General features: G+C 40.3%; 1 protein-coding gene across 1 annotated transcript in view; it reads right to left on the reverse strand.

Annotated features, from left to right (window-relative positions):
* PCSK5 (proprotein convertase subtilisin/kexin type 5) overlaps nucleotides 1–18,684 on the reverse strand; it is a 413,154-nt gene that overhangs the window by 358,761 nt on the left and 35,709 nt on the right. The window contains 1 exon segment of the mRNA XM_054583010.1: nucleotides 15,309–15,413. Within this exon segment, the coding sequence (XP_054438985.1) occupies nucleotides 15,309–15,413 (105 nt within the window).

Raw genomic sequence — 18,684 nt, forward strand, 5'->3', positions numbered from 1 at the left:
ATAAAACTACCACATTGTTTCTGCTTTCACAGAAAATGCAGGAAGGAGTAAGAGACAAGCAGGTTTCATCCTACTAGGTACCTGGCAGCGGCTTCCTACACTTGGCACTGATCTCTGGTCCAAACAAAAGCACAATCCTATGGTGAAATTTACCCTCTCATCAGCTCCTCAGCTAACTAAACCCTGCATCAACCTGACTTACTGTAAAGCAACTTGACCTGGTGTAACCACTGTCACATAGCAACCCAATAAAATATTTATTGGTGACCTGTAACTGTTTCTTGGAGCCCTCCTCTCTCCCACATCCCTTTCCCCCAGTCTCACTTTTGTTGCTTCCTCACCATCAAATCTTTATCCATGGTGCTCAGAATGTAAGGGTGGACTCTGTACACTTGCTTCTGAGATGATATGGGAAACTAAAATGTCTGTCCTGCCCAGGAAAGAGAAATGCTCCAAACCCACTCAAAAACAAAATCATCCATGACAGACATTTTAGAGGATGAAATTCACTTCATGATATTTTTCTCAGGTTCCCAAAATCAAAATGCAAAATGTAGAGTAATGCATACTGACAACCTGCATTTACAAGCTGCAAGTTTCATAGTAGGGGAAATAGAAATAGCTCAACTATTTCTTCTAAATCATAGAGTTCATACTTCTAGCAACCCCTGATTGTGCATTTGTTTTGTGTCTGGTAGCTGATTGAGAATTTTACAAATAAACACACTGAAAGCTGAATAGTGCAACTCTACCTTATAGCAGCCTTAAAGACATATTCCACTCAGTTGATAGCAGCTTTACTTACAATCACCCAAACCAGAGATAACCCAAATGTCCTTCATCTGGTGAACAGACAAACTGTGGCATAGCCACACAAAAGAACACCCCTCGGCAACAACCTTCCCCCCTACCCCTGCCCAGCCACTGACACACATAGCCTCATGGGTGAAATCTCAAATGCATTATGCTAAGTGAAAGAATTCAGACTCAAAAGGCTACATATTACATTATTCCATTCATAGGACATTCTAGAAAAGACAAAACTGTAAGGACAAAAAACAGATCATCAGTGGTTATCAGAGGCTAGGCATCGGGGGGAAGGGTTCGCTATAAAGAAGCCCAGAATTTTTAGTGGTGATGAAATTGTTCTGTGCCTTGATTGCGGTGGTGGTTACACAACTGTACACATTTATCAACACTCACTGAACTGTACACCATGAAGGACAAACTTTACTCTATGTAAATTATACCTTAAGCAAAAAACTAAGTCCTTCAAAACTAATTTATGGTAGGAAAAAATAAAACAGTGGCTGCCTCAGGGTGGAGAAAACTGGGAAGGGGCTTGAATGAAACCTTGTCGGGTGATGGGAATAACCTGTATCTTGAAAGGGGTCCAGGTTACACATGTGTTTGCATTTGTCAAAACTCAAGGACTATATATTTTATGCTTGTGAGTTTTGTTGCACATAAATTTTGTAACAAAAGAAAACACTGAAAATAAATATACTAATGACATGCATGTATCTGGGAAGGGGGAATGGACTGATGTCTATAATTTGGCCTGAAATACATCAAAAAATTCAGATGGATTAATAGCTGAATAAAGATTGATATGTTCACAGACATGTAATACAGGAAGTCTGTAAATGTTAATGGTAGGCGCTAGATGGGAAGTATTGTGGTATTCATTTTCAGTTCCTAAATTTTGCTGTATGTTTGAAAACTATTTTAATGAAGTGCTGGGGAAATCAAATCTAATTAAAATATACACATAATAGAATAATGATTTTAGGATATTTAATAAGAACCATATGCCATTAACTCTAAAAAGATGAGAGATACCATTTTCCTCTGACTATCCTTTTCTAGTCATATCACATATTATTCAGACTCAAAGCTTGTAAATTATTCCACAAATGCAGAGCTGTGCCTGTCACTTCATAGGGTTTGTTCAACTACAAACTTGAATTAGACACGCAAGGCTACACATGGGCCCAGCTTATCCGCTGGTGGTAAGAGGAGCCAACCCTCCCAGAACGGCTTCCTGCTGTGCTAACTCACAGTGCAGGCGCTGGAACTGGTGCATAGGGGGAGGCTGTCTCTATTTCCAGTGATGTAATCTCCATGCTCCCTACGATCTGAGCTGTACTCATGCTACCCAAGGTCTGAGCTGTAGTCATGAAATCAGAAAAAGCCAGCTTTATGTACTGGTGATTCATCTCGTTATCTTCTCTGGTGTCTATACGTGGAGCCTTTGCCCTTTCAGGTAATTCAGCCCTCTCAGATTCGGTGCCAGGCTGGACTTCCGACCTGCTCTAATCAGTGAATACTAACTACTGGTTAGAACTTATGCCTGTGGAACTGGAACTTTCTCCAGTGAAGGGGCACTGCTACAACTACATGGCTTACGGTATTTTCAAAATCTACAGATCTTCAAGTTGCCTGTAGGCACACAATCTGAAAGCAGAGTGCTGATCAGAAGGCTGCTAAATAGAGGCTTTCATTTAAAATGTACTTGGTGTGGCAGCTCCTAAGTTAGCTGTAGTGCCCCTCCCCGCAATTTCCAATGCGCACGCGCACACACACACACACACACACACACACACACTCCATTACAGAGGTTTAAGGATCAGGTACACAGAGAAAATTGGCTTTGTCTCCTGGAATGAAGGACAATGTACGTAAAGCCTGGTGCCAACAGTTGACAATACTGCCTGGCACATGTAAAAGTTGCCACGAGAGTAGATCTTAAAGTTCTCATCACAATAAATAAATTGTAACTATGTATGGTGATGGATGTTAACGAGAGCTAATTGTGATGATCATTTTGCAAGGTATACAAATAGCAAATCATTATTGGTTACCTGAAACTTTTATGTTATAGCTAACTGCAGTTCAATAAAAAAGAGGAAGAGAAGGAGGAGGAGAATGGGGGAGGAGGAAAAGAAGAGAAAGAGGAGGAGGGCAGGAGGAAGAGGAAGTGGAAGAGCTGGAGAAGGAAGAGAAGAAGGGGAGGGGGAGAGGAGGAGGAAGAGGAAGAGCAGGAGGAGAGGAAGAAGAGGAGGAGGAGGGGGCAGGGAAGAGGAAGAGGAAGGGAGAAGAAACAGTACCAGCAGCAGCAGCAGCAGCAGCAGCAGCAGCAGCAGCAGTCCATGAAATGTTTTACAAGAGGCTAGAGTCTGTCTTTCTACCAAACAACAAAGAAGCAACTTTCATGGGTGAGGGGCACGTAACGGCTGGATTATGGATACTATTATATGCTGCCAAACCAATCTAAATGTCCCCACATACACATACGATAAAATAAATGATGACTATTCCATACAGGTTCTTTCATACTGATGATGTTTTCAAGAAATACCTCATGGTATATGGAATGTGGAAACTCTCCTAATTTACTATTGTCATGGGATACTGGGATTTTGGTCAGTCTTTACCCTGAGCCATGACTCACCACCTGTACAAATGTCCTAGTACTGGTACATTTTTTTTCCTAATTCTAATCTCAAAATGATTTAGGTATAAATTAGGGCTGTCAGACTTAGCAATAACACAGGATAGTCAGTTAAATTTGTATTTCACAAAAACAAATAATTTTGTATAAGTTGTCCCATGCAGTATTTGGGACAAGTTCACACCAAAATTTTGTTCTTTTATCTGGCAGCCATGGGTAAAACTGCAAACTTGAGATGTGTTAGTGACAAGCTTTTTAAAAAGATATTAATAGATACCTTTGAAAGTCTCAGCTTTACAGTGTTGCTAACGCTGGGTATGGATGGGTATGGAAACTAATTATCAATAAAGACATTGAAACTGTCAAAGATTTTCCCTACCTTGGTTCAGTCATCAATTCAAATGGAGAGAGCAACCAAGAAATCAAGAGAAGGCTAACATTCAAAAGGGCAGCAATGGAAGAATCAGGAAAGTTCAAGAGCAAAGACGTGGCATTAGAGACCAGGGCTAAGATCATCCACACCCTCACAATTCCCAGTCACTGTACAGAGATGTGAAAAAGTTAGAGAGTGAAGAAGAAGGCTGATAGAAAAATTAATTTATCTGAAATATGGTGTTGGAGGAAAGCTCTATGGATATGCCAGAAAGACAAACAAGTGGATCTTTGAGAAAATTAGGCCTGAAACATTGCTGGAGGCAAAAATGATAAAACTGAAACTGTCCTACTTTGGGCACATCACCATGAGAAGGCAGGTTTCTTTGGAAAAGACAACGATGCTGGGAAAAATAGAAAGCAGTAAGAAAAGAGGAAGGCCACATATGAGGTGGATTGACTCCTTAAAGGGGGTCCCAGGCAAGAGTCTGCGGAGCTGAGCAGGGCTGCTGAGGACAGGCAACCATGGGCACCACCCGTTCACAGGGCCACCGGCAGGCAGAACAAACTGAACATCGCAGAGCACACATGGAAACTGATGCTGAACAAAGTTTTGTTTTGTTTTTTGCTTCATGTCTGGACTTCAGATTTGACTGGATGCTAAGCTCTGTGAGGGCAATGACTAGGTCTGCTTTTTTAGCTTTATCTCTGGTGTCTTGCTCAGTACCTTCTGTGCAGTAAGCCCTCCAAGGGATCCATGGAGAAAGCAAACAAATGAAAGGTTGAACTCCAGGTCTCTCCCTCATGCTACTTCATTCCTGAGAGATTTCAGTTTTCCCTGCATTAATAAATGAATCCATTTTTCCCCAATCCTCCAAGAAGTCTCCATTTTTCTCATTTTCTCCCTGTGGATATGGATAGACGGGTTGAAAAAGGGCTTCTGGCTGGTCCAAGGAATGAGTCTGCACAGCATGCCCACATCTTAAGGGACATTATTGTAATATTCCACCTAGAGCAGAGGCTGCCCTTGAGCTCGGGCCTGGCAAATGTGCCCCAAGGACACAGTCTAGTTTACTCACCTGCTCACCCTGCTGCTCTTTTGTACTTTTTTAGGGAGAGGGGCAATGGGCCTGACAAACTGACACATGAAAACGCGTGCTTAGCTTTGTCAATGGATTAAAAAATATATACATAGCCACCAAAACCTTTCATTAATGGTGTTCATCTTTGATTCCATCTAATTTTATTTATGGCCTCTTCTATTTCCCATCTGCACCACCACCACCAACCTCCTACCGTATTTGTATTTTCCAATTTCCATGGCCAGGCTTTTTAAAATTTGTTCTCTTGTTTCTGAAGAACTTGTATTAAGCACAAATTTTTGCTGTTCAGAACTGCCTTCTAGAATTCATGACCATCAGTAATAATAATTATAGGTTTCATTATCAGATTCCTGTATCAGTGAGAGACATGTACTGTGAAAACAAAGAAGCAATATTACTTGTTCCTCATTTATCATGAGCATTGCTGAGTTGGTAAAGTCTATATCTGTTTCAAGAATGACCAGGTTCATCTCAAGTTAACTGCAAAATCAGCTCTTTCAGGCAAACCAGTGTCTAGAGGGAGAACTGAATATGCTAAAAAATATTCGAAGTTTTGGGCAGAAAGGTACAAGAAGGAAGTTTGAAAAGACACTAGAATAGAGAATATAAAAAGGGCACATTTGATGGGAAAATTGGACCAACAGTAAAATCACAAGTGACACTGGTTCAAGATGGTAATTAATGGATTGGAAGGAACATTAGAAAACAGTTCATCTGCTCCATGATTTTACAAGTGAAATAATCCCAATGAGGGGTGACATGCTAATAGGAACTGAGTAGTAAAGCTGAGACCAGAACCCTAATATCCAGTCCAGTATACGCCTCTTTCAATTTATCACACAGTGTCTCTCCAACTGGCTGCTCCCATGTCCACAATCAAATGAGACAGTGCTGTGCGTGTCCCCACAAAATGTTCATGTTCTAAGGGAATTAAGAGAAAAGTATAGTTGCTTGTTTTATTATTGACTTCATAATTTATCTTATTATGAAAATGTTTTAAAAATATCATTCACTTATCAATTCATTCATTCTTCTACTGAAGGTCTTTTATGGTTGAGATATTGTTCAGAGTCAAGGAAATACCACAGTTAGCATGATGCATGGAGCTCTTGACCCCAGTGAGTGTATATCCTGGATGGGAAAAAACAACAACAACCAAATAAAGAAACAATATGGTTTTGGGGTTCAGAAAGGAAACAAAGATAAAAGTAACATATTAAAGTAGTTGGGCAGATTAAATGAAAGTTCTATTTTAGTTAGCAAAGGTGATTGTAGAAGGTTCTTCAAAGGATGTGACATTTGCTTTGATGTGTGAAGGATGAGATGATATCTACTGTTCAAAAACCAAAGAAGTACAATATATTCCAGGCAAAGGGAACATGGGAAAGTGTTGTGTTTCAAGAAATAGAGAGAGACCACTGTGGCTGAGTGAAATAAGCAAAATGGAGGAAATCAAAGACTAAATAAGGGAGATAAGAAGGGGCAAGATCATCGTGGTCCTGCGATATCATTAAGAAAAAAAAATGGATTTTATTTTAAAGTCAATGGGAAGTCATTGAAAAGACTTGATCTTTTTATAGCTTAAGACACTTATTCTGTGTGGCAAATAGCTGTGCAAGAACAAGCATGGAAGTGCAGGCAGCTGCTGCAGTCCAGGTCAAAGCTGACAGTGCGTTAACCAGGCTGACGGCAGAGCAAGACAAGGAGGTCCACAGGTTCACAGGTTCAAGGTAAATTCTGTGGTGAGCCCAATAGGATCTCTTGATGGTTCTATGTGCAGAAATAAGGAGAAGGGTGAGAATCAAGAATGGATTGTTCTAATCTTGACCTGAGGAACTGGATAAATCAGTACCATTTATGGGGAAGGAAAAGGCACAAAGGCCATGGTGATGAGTAGGAATTAAAAGTATTGTGTACGTCATATTATGTTATAGATGCTTACTAGACATCTGATTGGAGAATGTAAGGTACATGAGAGATGGAGATATAAATTTAAAGCAAGGACACCAGCAAAATGGTGAGCCCTGGGCTCTCCAAAATTTACAGGTAAGGTGGAAGAGGTGCCATCAATGAAGACAGAAGGTGCAGAAGAGGTAGGGGAAAAAAAAAACTGGGAGAATGTGGTCTCAAGAAACTAAGAGTCATTTTTCAAGAAGGACAAAATGACTGACCACCTCATCAAGTAAAAGGTAGAGTCAGGTGAGAATACAGATGTATCCACTGGATTTGAAATACCAAAGCATTGTTCACATCAACAAAAGCAGTTTCACTGTAGTTTTTTTAAAATCATACAGTATGGAAAGCTAATTAAGAGTTTTAAAATGTGTTTGTGTATCCTTCCAAACCTATCCTGCATCCAACCACACATACCTACACAGGTCTTTTTTTTTAACATAAATGGGAACATACATGTTCTCTTTATATTGCTTTTTTTACTTTGCATATCATTTTAGAAATCTTATTGATATGTATAGATTTATAACATCATTTTAACAGCCACTTCCTCTTTTGTTATAAGAATTTAATCTATACTTTTGATTTTTACTTATAGATATAATTCATTATATTATATTATACCATATACTTCGCTAAGTACATGCACGAACAATGATAAATCTTCAAATGGAAAAAAACTTGATTGACAGACCAGCTGAGTGCTCACCCTACAGAGATCACAGCAGGAACCAAAATCCGAAAGTTCTTTCTGCTGCACCATATTGCCTCCTCTTATGTCGTAAGAATTGATTGACATTTGGCAAAATTGAGCAGAGAAACAAAGCTCACAACATTATTAACAAATGAGGCCTTTTGAATGCTGATGCTTTAATTGAATTCCTTATTTACTCTTGCATTCATTACAATAAATACATGAATCAGTATAAATTTCTCTTCAAAACCAGATAACACGGTTTTGGGTTGTGTTGTTGTGGCTGGCGTTCTTTTCTTTTCTTTGCTCTTTTGGCTTATTATCTAGGTTTGTTTACTTATTTTATTCTAATTTTCCCAAAGGCTCAATAGGACCTGTGGTTCCAAAATTCCCTTCTTCAAGACCTGCTGAATGTTTGTATTCCTCCACAACTCATCAGCTGAAGCCTACCCCACAGTGGGACGGTATGGGGAGGTGGGGCTTTGGTGCTGATTAGGTCATGAGGGTGGAGCAATGGGGTTGGAGCTCCCTTGCTCCTTCCACCAAGGAAAGCTGAAACTTGGAAAGAGCCACCGGCGAACCAGGAAGCAGACTCTCACCAGACAGCAAATCTGCCAGCACCTTGCCTCTTACACTTCCTAGCCTCCAAAATTATGAGAAATAAATTTCTATTGTTTACTAACCACTCAGTCTATGGTATTCTGTTGTAAGGTAATCAAAACTAACACAAAACCTATCTAGACATTTAGGATGTTGTCATTACCCTAACATTTTCTGGATCCAACACCTACTTTTTTTAGAATTTGACACCTTAGAGATATTATATAAACTAAACAAGTAAAATAGCTTTTAAATTTAGTACCTTTCCTTCTAGTGGCTAAAGTAACAGGTAAAACCCTTAATCTCTCCCGGCCCCCATCAAATCCCTCTTCCTGTTTTCACAGGGCCATCACTCTGTGTGCCATTTGTCCTCTGACTTATCCTGTTTCCTCCAACCTTCATTCTGGGTTAAGACTGCTTGTCTCAGTGCGGTAATAGGTGTCAGTGGAAAACTGGATAAAACATAAAAAAAAAAAAAAAAGAAAGAGCTCCTCCACCTGGTCTTCACCCACAGCCGCTTTCACTTCAGAACTCAAATAACCTGAGCCTATTACTTTTGCCTACAAGACATCTGCATTTCAGTTGGGAGACTAGGGCACAGAGAATGAGCACATCTGAGCCACTCCAAACGAGTGTCAGGTGGGGGGAGAACAAAGCAAAGTTACGAAGGTGCTGACCCATCTTTCACGTCTTCCTTTCTCCTATCACAGCCAGCTCAAGGAGTTCCAAACTGGGATGCCCCTCAGATGTGTTTTCTTTGGTCCGTGCAAATATTCTAAAACTTTCTAATTATTTGCAACACAGAAAACTGGGAAATGTTATGTAAAAACCCAGACAGGCCGGTCCTTTTGAATTGGCCACACTGAGCCAGTGTGCCAACAGGACGGCAACAGGTAGAGCAGAGCGGCATCTCTTCCTTCATACACACAAAGGGTTCTCTGCACTTTCCCATGTGCCCAATTATTTTATATCTGGCCCCTGCCACTTGCTCTTGTTACCTGCACTTCCACCGCAGGCATGTGAGTTTATAACCTTTCAAAATGAAGTACTGCTAAGTGCTTTCTAATAAAGATTTGGAAACCTTTCCAAAGTATCTGAGGATTTATTTACTTATTTATTTTAATTCACTACTGACTATAAGGGATTTGGGCCATGACCCAAATATTCCTATCAGATAACCCAGCAGTGTATGAACTGACTCTGGTTTCTGACCGTCAGACAACTGGGAGATCAGAAACTAGACAGGACAGAACAGGAGGGGAAGAACATGGTGGAATCTGTCCCCACCTACCTCCCCCCATCCCTCCCACAATCCTAGCTATCTTGCCACCATAAACATATTAAAGGTTGCAAGCTTACAGCTAAAATGCTTCACCCAGGAGTATATAAATTCTAGTGGGGTTCTCAAAGATGCAGAAATGCTATCAAAAGCTAAAAATAGAAAATTGTAACAGCTGATTTCATAGCTGGTAAAAAGGTGGTCAAGAAAGTAGCCTAAAACAAGAAAGAGACCCTCCCAAAAAGCCCCTTGGCCACCATGTCCATGTTCTTTCTGCTCACCATCAGATCCAAGCCCACACCGCTTCCAGAAGAATTTAAGATATTTGGTAACGACTTTCATTTACAGGTGAAATGCTGAGGCAAACATACAACCACACAGTTATGGCCTATATGAGAACGCAAAGCCTCAGGTACCTCCTGAGAAGGAAACACAGCCTCTCTCATCCCACCTCAACACACCAGGATCATCTCACGGGCTAGATGAGCACAAATCCCGGAATGTTATATTATAAAACTGCACTTCACAGAACAAAGTCAGGCCATTAAGTTTTTATCACATTAAAACTGAAGAGCAGAAAATTAGCTTGCTAAAGAAAGCAGCCCCCAGAAGAACCAGCTGGAATGAGGGCAGGTGGGGTAAGAGGAAATCTGGGCAAAACAGAATTTGCAGCTGCATCAGGCCCAATGGAATAGGATTATTAAAAAAGCATGGCTGTGACTGATGTGTGGGCCAGGTAAGACTGACCTCAGACACTTCTGAATGTTTGTGTCCAACAAGATAAGATTTCTTTACCTCCAAAGGTCCACGAGTAGATCAGGTGTACCTAAATAATTTATAAATGGCTTATCTCAGGATTAAGAAAAAGAAATTAACTAATGTGTTGGCTGTCTCCACAGATCAATCAGCAGTGGAGAATAAATCATTCTGAAATTATAAAGTAAATTCATGGGGATGGGGTTTGCCTGATAAGAAGTGGATCTGCACACCTTTCCACAAACACGGCTGTCATGCACAGTGAGGGACTCCTGTACTCCGTCCATCACATGTCCTTCACTCCTGAGGCAAAGAGGGAAACTCCAGTCATCTGAAAATCAAATCTTTGGCAAAATAGGTACTAACCTGGATTAGTGAGGTACTTGAACTTCCCTTTCTTCTTGCACAGGTCTGACTTCATCTGATCTCACTAACCACCTCCAATCACTTCTCTTCTCTTCTCCTGCCCTTTTACTATACCCCTGTATTTGTCATTCTACAAATGCTCTGCTTTGAAATTCTCTTCAGAGGAAAAGGCTTATGTATACATGTAACCAACAGGCGATATCTCCATGAGCGAAAGCCTTGCACTTAATTCTGAGCCACATGTACTGAGGGACAACTGCTGCTTGGGAAGGATAAGCAAGGGGCTTCAAATATTTAAAGAGCTGTTGCTCATAAGCCTGGAGAGCAAAAGTAGATCCAACGGGCAGAAGTTGCAGGCAGATTATAACTCGACCAGTTAAATCTCTTCCATTATAGAAATGTTTGCCTTATTCAGTACGATACACTTTGTCACTGGCCAAGCTTAACAAATTTGAAAAAATTCCTTAGGCGTGTGATGGAGAGTATGCTGGCACTGGAGAGGAAAGGGATAAGTCTAATTCTAAGAAGCCTATGATTCTGCAATAAATAATATGATATGTATAGTTTTTCCATAATTGAGATACACAGCCATTCACATGCATGGGATGAGGTAAGTTGACTGAAGGTGAACTTTAAAAAGAAACAAGATAGGAGAGGTACCCATCTCTGATCCAACAGCGGGGCACAATTCTATCCTAGATTTGGGGGGGAAACCTGTAAATAGATTTGAAGACAGAAAATATTTTGGAAGAGATAAGAGGATGAAAAGTCAGGATGTTCAAGATAAATCTAATGAACAAAAGAAGCTGTCCTTATGTAATTACTCATGGATAAGACATGTGTGCCTAACTTCATGGCCCCTTATGTGGGTTTTTATTTTTTATTTTTTATTTTTAAAAGCCCACTGTAATAGGAATTTAGTATTCTGGATTTTCTTGTCCTGGGTAAGAAGGATAATGAAAGAAAATTATCTCCTCTGCCCCCACCTAGGTCTGCATGGGCAGCTAAAGAGCTATAAAGAACTTCCATTCCAGAACATGCATGTGGATGACACCCTCCTGAACCAAAATGCCACATAGCTTATGAAGATTTCTAAACAGATTAAAGCGAGGCTTCTGAGCATGTTAACTCAAGACTTTCTGGAATTTAGCTTAGGTCTCCTGGAGAAAAGTTGGTCAAGTAAAAAGAAATCGTATAGACAAGAAAATTGTAAGACTCACTGGTCCCTCTGCTGTAATATTGTACCAGCGCTATCTGCAAAACTGTCATTACTGTACCAGTGATGCTATCTTGGACGCCTGTGAATCTCTGTCATTTCAGAAGCTAATCATAACATAATGTTCACACATGGGAATCAGGCTCTTCTTGCTCTCCTGGCTCTTGTGCCCCAACTGACCGCAGCGCTTTCTTAGCACAAGGAGGGCTGTTCTTATACTGTTGTTGCTTTTGGATTTCCTTCTTTAGAATCCTCTAAGTAAAATAAAGGCAGGGGGAAAGGAGCCATGCCATTTACTACAGCAAGTAAAAGCCAGGATCTGGTTAGTGCGTGTTTTCCGTTTCTTGAGAAAATAGTGATCAAAAACAACTCTGCACATAGCCATTTCTTCCCACCAAGCCACTTCATGGGGCCCCATCACCCCAGATCACACGCACGCCCAAGGTTAACGAAAAGGGGACCTGCCTGAGAAAGCCAGTCACACAGACACTCGCTTTACATCCCCGGTGGCTGGCGGGGAGTGAAAAGTACCAAGTCAGCCTGTGGAAATTTGCAGTCTCAAAGTATCTGCGTATAAAAAACACTTATGAATTAGGAAGGAGGAAATAGTCATTTTAAAGGAGAGAAAACCAAGTGACCAAAATGAAGATCGTAAGTGAAAAACAAATCGGTATCAGGTTCCTCATCTGATTCACTGAAAAGGACACAGCACTTCCTTGGCATTCTTGCTAAACCTGAACCTAATTGTCAGATTAGACAGGCTACAAAATAACCAGCCTGGAATCTTCAAAGAAGTTCTAGCTCATGAAAGATTAAAAAAAACAAAAACAAAAACAAAAACAGAAAGAAGAATGACAGAGTATACAAAGGGGACTCAAGCAAAATGAGCACTAAACGTGATCTTGGCTGAGAAAAGAGACAATTGGTAAAATTTGCATAAAATCTGTTGATTAGATAATAATATTGATGTTAATATCCAGATTTTTATCAGAGTGTTAACTGTGGTACTTCTAGTTATATAAAGAATGTTCTTGGATTTAGTAAATATTCACTGAAATATTTAGAGTTAAAGGGGTATCACGTCTATAATTTGCTTCCAAATTTTCAGAAAAAACGCATGTACATACATAGCTATGCATATACGTGTGTGTGCATGTATGTGTATAAACAGAAGAGAGAACACAATGAAGTAAATATGGTAGAATGTAAATGTCGATATTTGGGGAGTCTGGGAAGACAGGAATGCTTTGTAACATTTTTGTAACTTCTGGTAAGTAAAAAGCTTTTCAGAATTAAAAAGGAAAAATTACCTAAGTGGGTTTGAGGAGAGCACCGTAACGGAGAAAGAACTTGGAGGACCCCATGCCCCCCGTCCCCCACCCCCAACACTGAGAAGTACTGTAATGTCCTGGGTCTCCCTGAAAGCTACTGTGGAGACCCTGCAGTGAGCTCCCTGAGGGCGGCACCTCTTTGTCTCCGAATGGCCAGAGCCTAACACAGGACTTGACTAATACTAGGGGCTCAAGATATGGCCAATGAATGAATGAATGGACTTTAACGCAACAGCTGAAAGAAACTGTTGGCACACCCTAATCTGTGGTACTCTGTCTGCAAAGTTGGTAGTATTGCGGGCTTCTTGTGTAAATGGCTGGGTGTGAATAAGGGGCAGAAGGCATCAGAATGAAGGGTCAGATATGGTTCTTCCTGGGGTGGTGTTTTTTTTTGTTTGTTTGTTTGTTTGTTTTTTGAGGAGGAACAGGAACTGGGCATATCCCCTAGGGCTGGCCCGAGATGACCCTGCTCCTCTGGACTGGATGAGGAAGGGCATACATTTCAAGTACTGTGTGTCCCAGCATCCAAGGTCTCTACTGGATCCTGTGTAAGCTATTTAATGCACTGAGATAAGAAATCTAGACCAAGATCCCCCAGATAACAGTAAGGATTGGATAGCTCCATACTCAATCCTTCATCATGAGCACAGTATCTCGTTACATTCTGTTCTTACTTCCCAAACGAACTAGTGCTTGGTTTTTTTCAAATTCATATTGACTATGCACAGGAGGTATGAAGTTGGAATCATTTTAATTACTAAAATTCTAGAAAGCTTCAAAAAAGTTACTTAAGATAAAAAAAACGTGACATAAGTTTCAAAAGCTTAGCTAATTCAAGGACATCATAACGGACTGCTTTTCCAAAAACATTTAATTGTGAATAGAAATGAAGGGGGAAAAAATTACAGTCCACAGACCACCACAGTGTAAGTATTAGGGGAAGTTCCTGTAACCCCCAGAAAACTGGGATCTATGAAAAGTGGGCTTTTTCTAACCACCACCAAGATACAATTTCATAATCATGAATATTGTGTGATAATATTCCAGAAAAAAATTAAAGAAGGTGAACCAAGGTACATAACAGAGGGCAGGATTCCAAAATGCAAAACTGATTTGCATGTTAATTCAAATAGGGACCTTGTTGCTTTAAAAAAGGAATACAATTTTCAAGAATCTCAAGGTGGGACTTCTCTGCTCTCTGATAGGGATTTGTTCACCAATTTACTTGAAAATAGCACATTTGGCAGACCCAAATCATAATGGGGAAAAATATCCCTTCCCAATCAGTGAATAATAAAGCTAGCCCTCAGAGAACGGAGGCAGGTTGGTACAGCCCCTCTTCCTATTTACTGGCCCCATCTGGGAGGCCAAATAGTTCTCTGTCAAGAGTCTGGCCCTACCTCTAACTTAATAGGACAGATATTTAACTCACCCTCAGAGTTTCAGTTTCCAGTTACTAGTTGATTACTCCCTAACACCCTTCAGCCGCCTATCACCCAGTTTAAAGCTGTTCTGTTTCTCTAAAATGGAGTAGGAGGACCTGGATGTATCCTACCTCCACCTAGATTCTCCAACAGATATGTTGTCTGTAAAACCCAAATGGACTTGGAGTAAAGAAAACATATAAGAAAGATACCTGATGAGCCCGCAAGAGCAGGAGCTGGCTCCTATTCCTGCTGTGTTCAGTATCCCTGTTGTCCCAGACATGGTCTAGTCCTTGGGCTGCCAAGGGCATCACCCTAATCAATACCAGCTGAAATTGTGGGGATCCATGGTGACCTAATGGCTGGCCTAAGGGTTTTGGAGGAGCTGCCTCTATGAAGTTCAGATAGAACCTCAGATCTGTATGTAAATTGGAAAGATAGTGTGTGGTATTCTTAATACTTCAATACTTCTCCATCAATCTCTCTCTCTCCTACACACATTCCTTCTCATTTCTCTAGGAGAACCCATACTTACGATATACTTGGGCTGCTCTGTAACTGGAGTAATAAAAGCATTTCAAAAAAAAATCAAGCCATTGCCTATTTTTGTCTGAAGAGAAAGCAAAGCCACTAGCAAAGTATAGTGTGACAGCTCTTGAAACTTGAGACTTCATACTGGTCATCAGTACCCAGTGTGATATTACCAATGAAAAATGCAGAGGCTTGGCCTGTTGGTCCCCACCCAACTGGTTCTTCTTACCTTTGGTTCCATTGAAATGAAACTGTGGGTTCCTCTGCTCGAGAGAACTGACCTTTTAATCGTCCTGCTGTGGTAGAAGTGGTAATAGTCCTTCAGGGCCCCGATCTGCACAGATGGAATGGAAAGAACAAAAGAAAGAGAGTTAATGTATGAAAAGTCTTGTTTTCATGTTTTTCATTAAAATAACAACACAAAACAGAAAGGGTCCATAAATTATGCAGCTGCCTGCCCTGTTTAAATGTTACTTGAACCTTGGTGATCACTTTCCAAAGGGAGGACATGTGATATGAAATGGAGTGTCCTTGAGGCGATGACTATGGAACTAAAGATTATAATGGGGCAGCTAAGCCTCTCCATAGCTCCCTCTTAATGTTTCATTTATATGCAGCATTTTAAGTAATTCTATATCAACCTATATCCAAATGTGGGAAAGAGAAAAAGTCAAATAGCTATCTGGTTATAAAAACACACTGCATTCTGTTTGCTTTGAGAAAGGTACAGTGAAGGACCTTGTTAGATTATTTATATCATTAATTTGAAACAAGTCTCAAGCAGTTGATCATTCACAAAGAAAACACTACTTTGTTTGCTTCCTGACTTCAGTAGACAGTATAAATACATAGCATTTTTTTCATTTACTGCAAAACTAAGAGCTGAATGGCAATTTCAAAAACAAAACAAAGATCATACATTCTACTAATCAACTAGGCTTCCTGTGTAAAAATGGTTCAATCCACTTTATCACAACCATTTCTTTAACAAATTAGTCTTATTTGTGTACCCCCTTCTCTCTTTTTTAAAAAAGATTTTATTTATTTATTTTTAGAGAGAGGGGAAGGGAGGGAGAAAGAGAGGGAGAGAAACATCGACATGGAAGAGAAACATCCATCAGTTGCTTCTTGTATGTGCCCCAACTGGGGACTGAACCCACAACCAAGGCGTGTGCCCTGGCCCAAAATTAAACCAGTGACCTCTCAGTCTGCAAGAACACCCAGCCAACTGAGCCACAGTGGTCAGGGATATTCCCTTCTTCAGTTACAAACAGTGAGTTCTGTTTAGGGCAGCTTTGAAAGTAAGTCCCTGTCCACTTTAGGAAAACAAATGAATAAAATCCCAAATAATCATATTCTCTTTTCAGATTATGAAATGGGATCACATGATGGATACTGAACAATACAATGAATGAAGACAGGAGAGCTTGATTTTAGGTCCAGCTGACATTCCCCAGAGGTGGTTTCTTGACTGAATCACATACATGTCAGATGCCTCAGTTTCCACTTCTATAAAATTAGACTTTGGACTAGATAATTTCTAAGAATCACAGCAGCTCTCAAATTCCCTTCTTTGATACTGACACGTTCCTTGCTTTGGGCAAATACAATACATCAAGTGGCTCTTTCTTCAGAACACAATGACTTTGCCCTAAAAGAATGTGACCATCATCAGGATATTTTCCAACTGGGACAATTCAAAAGTTGGGCCTTTCCTAATTAGGGAAAAAAAAAAAGTCATTGGCCCAGTTTAACTTTTCCAGATAAAACGTTTATTTCTTATCCCCCTATTTCTATCGCATTCCCGATCATCGCCCACCCCTCCTAATAAGGATGATCAACCTAATTTTTGTGCCATTTCAGAGTCATTTCCCCTCTGGGACTCCATGTACTAATTGAATGTCCCTAATCCTCGTTAAATTTGAAGGTCTGAAGTCTCCCACTCGCATTTTTTATTCAAGTGGAAACTGCCCAGATGTACAGAGAAAGGATCCCGGACTCTGAACATAAATGTGGAACAAAGACAAGGAAATCCCAGCTGAAACCTCTACCCTTGGTATCCTGGGCTCTGAAGCAGCAGCCAACAATGAGGCAGAGGGCGCCAGGGCTGATGGGTTTCCAGGAGGGACTGACAGGCCAATGTTAAGACTGCAGCAGACAGAGAGCGTATAATTCTATATAAGAAAATCTTAAAATCCCAAGAAGCTCAGTGTTTTGTTAAGAGTGCTCCTTGGGAAAAACAGTAGTTCCTGCGGAAAGGAACTTAGAATCACTGAGGAAGAACTTTACGTAAATGCTATCACTCGTGTGAAAATAGCCAGTGTGTTCAAGATCATGTCCATTCAAATATCATGGAACATCTTTGATTATAGGAAATGAGTGAATTCAACTATTAAGCTCAAAGTATGGTACAAACTGGAATCATGGTCCAATGTAGTACACGGGAAAGTAGAAACTTGACTGGACTTAGCTTGCTCTGGGGTCCTGGGTACATCACTTACACTCTTTGGGCCATGGTTTCCTCAAATGTAAAAAAACAAAAAAACAAAAAACACTCAGGAGGTACAGTGGACAGAGACTGGGTGTCAGAGTCAAATGGGGGATAACAATGTTTATAGGTTAGTGTAGTTATAAGGACTGACTGTTATAAGGATTGCCTGGTATCTAGTAAATGTTTCCCTTTTAAATGTCACCTTCTATCCTCTGATTTATCCCTCAGCCCTATTCCTTGGTTAGGATTCCTCTTGGCCTACCCTGGTATCACCACTTTACTTCCCTTATCTCATTCGCAAAAGTCGAAAGAGTTGATGATATGCTATTGACAGGGATATAGGCACAAACGCAGCTCACACATGATCGGTAAAGAGCATAACCTGGGACAAGGGTTGCGAGACCAAGCTGATAACATCATAAAATTATAAACAGTAACTAGCTTTTGACATACCCTTCTACATCTAAAAAGTTAATCTACAAATATAGTCACGTATGTACTGGGTTGACCAAAAAGTTCGTTTGCATTTTTCCATAAGATGACTCTCTAGTAGCACTTAGTTGTCTTGAACTTCGCTCAAAACAATTTCGTTAGACTGTACTGTGACAGCTGTCAGAGGAGCAGGCATTAAGAAAAAACATCAAAATTGGTGAATTTTTGTGTAGCCATTTTAATATTGAAGATAGAAGAAAATAACATTTTTGGCATATTATGCTTTATTACATCAAGAAAGGTAAAAACGCAACTGAAACACAAAGAAAGATTTGTGCAGTGTACGGAGAAGGTGCTGTGACTGATCGAACATGCCAAAAGTGGGTTGCGAAGTTTCATGCTGGAGATTTCTCACTGGACAAGTTTCCATGGTCAGGCAGACTAGCTGAAGTTGATAGCAATCAAACTGAGACATTAACTGAGAACAATCAATGTTATACCACACGGGAGATAGCTGACATACTCAAAATATCCAACTCAATAAAGTTATTGGTGAAAATGAAAAACGTGTCTTTTATTTTACAGAAAAAACCATATGGACTTTTTGGCCAACCCACGACAAGAATGGATATTAGAGCAAATTTTGTAAAAGGAAAAAAAAAAGCAAACAACTGGCTGCCAT

Source organism: Pteronotus mesoamericanus, unplaced genomic scaffold, assembly GCF_021234165.1.
Source record: "Pteronotus mesoamericanus isolate MK-2021 breed Mesoamerican mustached bat unplaced genomic scaffold, CSHL_Meso_final contig_73, whole genome shotgun sequence".
In the NCBI taxonomy this organism is placed as follows: domain Eukaryota; kingdom Metazoa; phylum Chordata; class Mammalia; order Chiroptera; family Mormoopidae; genus Pteronotus; species Pteronotus mesoamericanus.